A 7,736-nucleotide genomic window follows, 5' to 3' on the forward strand; every position below is an offset into this window, starting at 1 on the left:
TGTGTGTGTGTGTGTGTGTGTGTGTGTGTGTGTGTGTGTGTGTGTGTGTGTGCACGCATGATTAATGGCAGCGGTTATTTAAGTGCTGGCGACAGATCGGGGGGCCGGAGGTGCTGCGACTGCTCCATACATCTCTGCTGAGTGGATTCCTCTCCACCACCTCATCCCCCCGTTAGCTCCACATTCACCTGCCTGATAAATGCTCCTTCTAATCTTTCACCTAATACCACCAGGAGGAATATTTCTACGTGCTTTCTGAGTGACAGATGACTTTTTTTATTGGTTTGTTATATCCCATTTTAAAAATATCCTACTCTTTAATCACACGCCTGCATCACACCGTTTAGTTTAGGATTGAAATACAGCTTTGAGAAGTCTACAGGTCACTGCGGCCGAGTACTCGCTTGGATTGTGGCTTCTAATTTATCTGTTCAAAGGTATTAAAGTGAACGCAGCTCTGTGCGCTGAAAGCTTACAGAAGCTTCTTTTATATCCAGCCCAGTTAAGTTCAGATTTAGCTCATCAGTCTGCTAATGTGCAGTAAATAGTGCAGATGTGTTTCATTTCTGCTGTCAAGAAAACATGACGTGGTCTGTCATTCAGCACTTTCTGCTCTGCTTCAGGTCACAAAACAATTTTTTCATCCTGAGTTGCAAATCTTAACAAACAGCTCACAGATACGCCGATAGATGCTTAAGTTCGTTTAAATCAAACACTGTAACTTGAAGCTGCTCTGTCCTGTAGCTTTTCACAGACCCTGCTGTGATTGGATGAATAGTGCATGGGTTTAGAAAAGGTTTAAACTGTACTGTGATAGGACCCCACTGTTACAACGAGACAGTGTGCAGATATTCCACAATCAGCTGGAGGTGGTGTTATTGGAGAATGGAAGCATTTAAAAAGCGTCGTAACTCGTCCACGATGGCAGAGCGAGGTCACCAAGGTCACATAGTGCTTAAAAGTCACCACTCCAGACATCCTCTGAATTAACATCAGCACAAAAGCTGTGCACCGGGAGCTTCGTGGCATGGCTTTATTATGTTCATACCATCTATCACTCAGACGGACTATCAGCGCTCTTATCCGTCTGCTCCTGTATTCTGATAAACACCGAGGCTGACACGATGACGCCGCGGACACCTGCACATTCTCCCTATCGTCTGAACGATAACAAATGAAAGGTGGAGATGTCTGTGCCCGGGTTTGGTATGCAGGGGATCAGATTCATGTATGTGGGTCTCCCGGAGCGATGAACCCTGACCTCACCTGACTTAATGGAGGTCTTAAATATAAACCCCAAAGGTCAAAAGTGACCTGCTGGTTTCAGTTCAAAGCGAACACCTTTGTGCTGCTCTGTGAGGCTCCAAAGCAACTGTGGAAGTTTAAAGTTTGTTAGTGCTATTTCATCACTGATTAACAGAAACGTGCCTCTGAGAACGAGTCCATCTGTTTTAGTAAAGGTTAAGAAATCCATGATTCTCTCTGAAACTGAGATTTGACTTTTCGCTGTCCTGGATGTTTGTGACAATAAATGAGTAAAAAAACAAAAACTAGCGGCTGTCCTCGCTCTGCCTGTCGTGCTTCCTTTATGTTTGACTCTGGTTCAGTTTGAAGCAAATAAAGGACCCAGTGGGAAACACATACATTATTTTATAGAAGCTTGTTGGATTTGTTTCATCTCCAGGTTGTGCTGTGCTCCAGGTCTCGGTGTTTAGAGTCTAGGAAAACAAAAAGCAGGGATCAGTATAATCACAAAGCTACCAGATTACATTTTTTACTGTGAAATGAAACGTGGTGACCACAGGCATCGAAGCGCATCATTACTCAGTGATGAGGGCACACTTGTTTGACAGACATGTCTGCAGACACACACACAGCATGCAGTAGCCTCACAAACAGCTGCAAACACACACGGTTTCCCACAGCGGAGCTTTATGAGCATGCTGGCGTGATGCGAGCGAGCGTGTTTGAATGCCTGAACATGCAAGCGTACAAATGCGCGCCCGTCTGCGTCTTCAGCAGTTGATTTGTGTGTGTTTGTGTGTGTTTCCATATGGTTTTGCTGTCCATCCTAAGTGCAGTGTGTGGTTTCACCGTCACAGCTGGCACGTGTAACAACAAACTGCCATAGATTGTGCGCGAGGTGCCTGTTTAGCGTTGTTACCAGGGTTACCGCTGTGTCCCGTGCCAACGTGGGAACGAGCTTTGGTCGTGTAGCTTTGTTTTTCAGACGCGTCATCTCCCGAAGGGGCTTTCCTGGGAGGCCGTTGTGAAACAGAACTCCTGGCTCTGCTTCGGGAAAGATAAAACGTACAAACTTTTTCCTGCTGCAGTTTCTCTAAAGAGGGGCTGATGCATTCTTACTGTTTCATCACGCCGGCATAAATCTAAGACCGTCTTTGCAGATGTTTTATTGGGGCAGAGTTTGGTTTCAAAGCTGAAATGAAAACGTGTGTTTTGCTGCAGGATTCCCGCACGTCGGTCAAAAATCCTCTTTATGTTGCAGATGATGGGAAGGTGGTGAAGGCGGTGTCTGTCATTAAAGACAACTGGGTCACAGAGGAGGTCATACTGGAGGAGCTGACAGTCTTCCAGGTGAGATGTTATTACAGGTTTGTGAGCGATGGAGAGCACTAAGGTGGTGTTAATGCTTTCCAACCTGTTATATCCACATAGCTCTGTGTGATTAACGCTGTCCTGATGACAAAGCAGGTTTACTTTGTGACTAACAGCCCTCAGTTTCTCCATCAGAGAAAAACAGTCAAAATAAAAGGATGGATGTAGTTGCTGGGTCTGAACAGCTGATGTGCCTCCTGTGGTTGCAGAAACGCTTCCTTCCCGTACACGTCTGTTGCCGGGCCTCTGTAAACACTTCCCTGATGAGTTTGTGGGCTCGGTTGTTTCTTTCAGGTCAAACTGAATAAATCATGAAGTTCACTTTGTAAATTTTGGTCATTCAGAGTTTCAGACGGGGCCGATTCTTCACTCAGGACTTCACAAAATCAGTTTCACAGTCAGGTCTGTGTCTCGCTCAAACACCAGATGCTAATCTGAAGATTTCACAACTGGATTTCACAAACCAGCAGGTGACATCATGGTGTTTATGCCCATGTTTTATACTGCCAGGCCAAACCCAAGTCTCCTTTAACAGCACCTTTTGATAAACTGGTCCAGTCGCTCAAGCGTGCGAGCACCCAGAAACTGAGCCGTCTGTCCTGCTGCAGCTGTCTTTGAAGCTCTCTCTGCACGCCTCACTGCCGGCACCACCTGATTTCAAACGAGTCTCCCACAGAACCTTTAAGGCTCGAGCTCAGAGGCGAACTACACGGGACTTTTATGGCTAAAACCACAGGGCTTGTTTCCGTGACTCCCACTGTCCATCTGCCAGGCCCGGACCGTGTGATCGAACATCGTTTTCTGGAAAAACTCCACTAAACACAAAAACAGATAGCAGGGCACATATTTCCCAAGGTCATCTGGGTAAATAAGCTAATGGGGACGGCAAAAAGAGAGAAGTGAGGGACGTGAGGAGGGATGGATGCATCAGGGTGAAAGGAAAAAATACAGCTGGACTAAATGTGGAAAAAAAACACAGAGGACAGAAATAGAGTGAAGGATGCAGAGGAGGGGGATAAAAAGACGGGAGAGAGGGAAGGAAGCAGAAAGTTAAACGGAGAAATGAAACCCAGCCGGTGCTGGAGCTGAGGGCAGGTGAAGGAAGAGAAGCCACCAACAAACAGGATGCCACACACACTCGGCCTGTTTACTTCCAGCTGAAATTAAGACAGGAACAAACCCATTTCCAGCAGACTCACAAAACAGCCGGACAGCTGTGGGCAGCGTACGAAACGAGAGCTTTTATTTCTATGGGCTGAAGTCTGCGGGGGGCTGCGGGGGGTCGGGCTGACCGAGCTTGTTCAGTTTCTGGCTGTGACAGAACGCAGGATAGTCGTATCACTGTAAAACACTTTGTCCCTCCTTCACTTCGACTCCTCGGCTCAGCGCGGTCAGGGGTCGTCGACTCCCTTTGTGAAACGCTTTACCCAGTCAGTGAGCCAGAAAAATGGAGCTGGGGGGTAATTTTACCCCCCGAAGAAGAAAGAGACTTATTAGATTTCTAATCTCAGTAGTTGCCCTGACCTCAGCCGTGAGTCGCTGCGAGGCATTCCTCAACCTCAAACAGCTGAATTATTGCTGCTTTTAAGGAGCAGCGTCTGTGGTTTGGAGTCAGCCGTGCGAGTCGACCTTTCCTCCTCCGTTCCTGCGGGTTCGTCTGCAAATAAGAACGTGTTTGTTCTTTTTTATATAAACTGGGTCGTTTTTGACAGGGAGTAACTAAGTTCATTTGTTCAAGTCCGTCACTTAAGTAGGTTTGGTTTGAGCATCGGGGAGTCTGGGCTTCATTTCCAGATGCTGACAAATTTAGCTGGACCTGCAGTCGCTGCTCGGGTACAAATGATATTAAATAAGCTGTGAAACACATATAAAGGTTACAAGATACAAGTACTGCCATTAAACGTGCGCATAGAGTCAAAGAATCCTCAAAACTATGCTCACATGAGTATCTGTCCACTGTAACATCGATATATAAACGCTGTTTAAATATGTACGTAATAAAAATAAATAAGTGAACCGTGTTGTTTACATATCATGTTGGCCAGTTTTAATCGTCCACTGATTTACTGACTAATAATCTCATTTAAAAGTTTATCTGCTGCCAGCTGCTCCAGCTGTTAAACGCTGCTCGTCTTCGCTTTCTCCCACATTTATTCACCAATAAGAATTTTTCTGAATTGTGCAACTCGAGCCCGATGAAGCCGGCACTGCAGTTACTCCTAAATCCTAAATTATTCCTCGTCTCGTTAATAATTCTCACCTATCACGCTGCATCGATGAACGCCGCCGTCTGTCATCGCGCGTTATCTGTAACTTCTTATATTTATGCTTCTCCTCTTGATCCCACAGAGTCCCACTCCCATCCTCAGCATGGAGCTTTCCACCAAGCGAGTAAGTCTCTCTGTTTCTCTCTGAAGCATCGGACTTGGATTACTTATGTATTTCTGGAGCTTTCTTAAATTAAATAAGTCATTATTTGGTTCATGTCACAGTGATGGTCCTGGTCAAACAGGAAATGTGTGTTTTTCCATCTGTCCAGACGATTCAGACTAAGATATCTAAAGTATTTAAATTTGATCTAAATATTAGATGTTGACTTTTCTGCAGCAAAATCAGCTTTGAATAAATCATTCTTCTCTGTAGCATCTTTACATCTTTATAGATTTCGGTGACACGAGTCCCCGAAATCTTTCATTTAAAATACAAAACTGAGAGAAGCGTGAACTTATATGAAGATTATGGGTGAAACAGGATGTTGAGCAACTTTTTTAGAGTTGTGCAACAGATATGAGCCATGAGGATGCACGGCCAGCCTACAGAAATGCTCTCCTCTTCCTCCCCCTCTGCTCCACAGCAACAGCTGTACGTGTCCAGCGAGCTCGGCGTGGCCCAGCTGGGGCTCCAGAGGTGCGAGTTATACGGGACCGGCTGTGCCGAGTGCTGCCTGGCCAGAGACCCCTACTGTTCCTGGGATGGACAGACCTGCTCCAGATACTTCGCCATGAGCCGGAGGTAACGAGGACGGAGAGGGAGGACGTTTATCAGCCCGAGTCACCCGAGTGTGAACACGCTGTAGGATTTACTCTTACTGCGTTCAGCCCTGCTTATGTTGGCTGTTGCTCAAAAATAATAGATGAAGTTCATCCATGTGGCACATTTCAACAACAACGTGATTTTTTTTCATTTAAAACAGATAATTGTGCAAACATTGTCAACTTTTCAACACTACTGTAGCTTCATAAGAATCAGAGCAGGCAAAGACGTCAGGCACCCAGTTTACTCTGATGGTGTAAAGTCTTTACGGCTCTTTGTGTGACAGAAAGCAGACCACAGGGACATTTCAGCGTACACACTCGCACCTCGAGAGCCAGATATCTCTGTGAAAAACAAGCTGGCATGACTCGCATGCACCCCTGCAGACCACCGGGCCACAGAGCCAGTGCAGGTGGGCCGTTGGTAACCAGTTCAAAATATAAAATAAAAGTTTAATGCACACACATCTTCCTGGGATACATCGCCATGGTAACTGAAGCCGCATTCACCCACAAGCATCTTGTCTAACACATGTGCACATGCTCTGATGGATGCATGAGGGACAACTGGGGCTTCAGAGTCTTGTCCAAAGATAACATGCAACGTGCAAACTGGAAGAACCAGGGATTGAACCACCGACCTTCCAATTAGTAGATGACTCTGTGTGCACAGCCGCCCCCTAGTTTGATAAACCCCGTGCTGACTTATCGAGCTGACGACCACCTTCGTGTGACCTCTCATATGTGATTGGTCATGCCGGGGGAGCAGGAAGATCGACCTGTGCACGGTGCTGATGCCGGTAAACTGGAGTTTTAGCCGTTAAAATTTTGCAGCGTGAGAACCGAACTTCTTCTGGAGCTTTGACAGCCTCTGCCGTACAGTAAAAACATGCTCTGCTGTCCCTCTGATGGCCTTCAGGATAAAAAACAATGACACAATCTCGTGGATTTAAATCAAGAACACGTTCACGAGCCTTTTTTCACAGATATAAATGAAGTGGAAAATGACAACTCCTGCATTCGCACTGCTCCAGGAGTAAGTTGGCACCTCCAGTGAACCGTGCTATGATTGAAAGTGATTTTTGAACCTCGGTTCTGCAGATCGTTGCTAAAATAAACATTAACTCATTTCTTTTTTTTAATGACCATGAAGCAGTTCTGTCATGAATTTCTATCATAAGAAGGGCGATAAAAAGGTCAAATGGGCGGCGCAGCAGTGACATAAAGCTGAAATGACATCTGTATCAGCTGATCGTGCGCCTGCACAGCCAGTGAGGTTCTAAGACTTGAGTACACGCTGCGCTCAAGTTTCCTCAAACACTTACAGAGAGAAGGATGCAGGAATTGTGATTTTTGGAGTCGTGCAGATGAGTTAAAGCTAAAAAAGGGGAGGATGGGTGCGAGGGCTGGGGGGGTAACGGGGAGGCCGAAGCAGAACGAGACCTGACAAAAGTCTGAACAAACACTCTGTATTTTCACAGCCTGTTCTCACTCCACGTTTCCTCATTCATAATCTCAGTAGCTCCTTTTTCTGGCACCAGGGGAGCGCAGCAACAACAGCGAGGGGGAGGATTTAATGCACTTATACGAGTTTATCTAAAGGCACGGCCTTATCTGCTGCTGCCGCTGTCAGCTGTGCTTTAACCGATGAGTCTGACGTCTGCTCGCACACACAAAGCTGCTTTTAACATTTTCAGCATGAATTAAATCATCAGAGGACTGTGCAGCTTTTACAAAAACAAATAAATGCTGATATAAAGCATGAGAGAGGCTCAGTGCATCCATCCATCGTCCATGTTTGAACCAAGCTCTGGCTAAAAGTCTTTATGTTCAATCGATTGCATGTTACTCACAGTATCCATGTGCTGGTACCGTCGCTGTTATCTGAATAAATCAAATGAAAAATACAGTAAAGAGCTTTGAACCTTCTCGCTGTGAGTCAGGAGTGCAAACGACCAAAGAACGAAGCTCACGGACTCAAGCCTGCTCCTTAAATTCAACCTAAATGAAGTGTTTAATAAATACAGATTCTAACTGTGTGTGTGTGTGTGTGTGTGTGTGTGTGTGTGTGTGTGTGTGTGTGTGTGT

The 7,736-nt window shown here is 45.8% G+C and overlaps 1 protein-coding gene across 3 annotated transcripts in view; it reads left to right on the top strand.

Moving 5' to 3' along the window:
- LOC102202424 (semaphorin-3D) overlaps window positions 1-7,736 on the top strand; it is a 99,336-nt gene that overhangs the window by 87,482 nt on the left and 4,118 nt on the right. For all 3 annotated transcript variants that reach the window (XM_005740897.1, XM_005740899.1, XM_005740898.2), the window contains exons 13-15: window positions 2,507-2,595; window positions 4,966-5,007; window positions 5,471-5,628. In XM_005740897.1, coding sequence (XP_005740954.1) covers window positions 2,507-2,595; window positions 4,966-5,007; window positions 5,471-5,628 — 289 coding nt within the window. The remainder of the gene's footprint in view (window positions 1-2,506; window positions 2,596-4,965; window positions 5,008-5,470; window positions 5,629-7,736) is intronic.

The sequence above is a fragment of the Pundamilia nyererei genome, unplaced genomic scaffold (assembly GCF_000239375.1).
Source record: "Pundamilia nyererei isolate P.nyererei 1_Seehausen unplaced genomic scaffold, PunNye1.0 scaffold00105, whole genome shotgun sequence".
Classification (NCBI taxonomy): Eukaryota; Metazoa; Chordata; class Actinopteri; order Cichliformes; family Cichlidae; genus Pundamilia; species Pundamilia nyererei.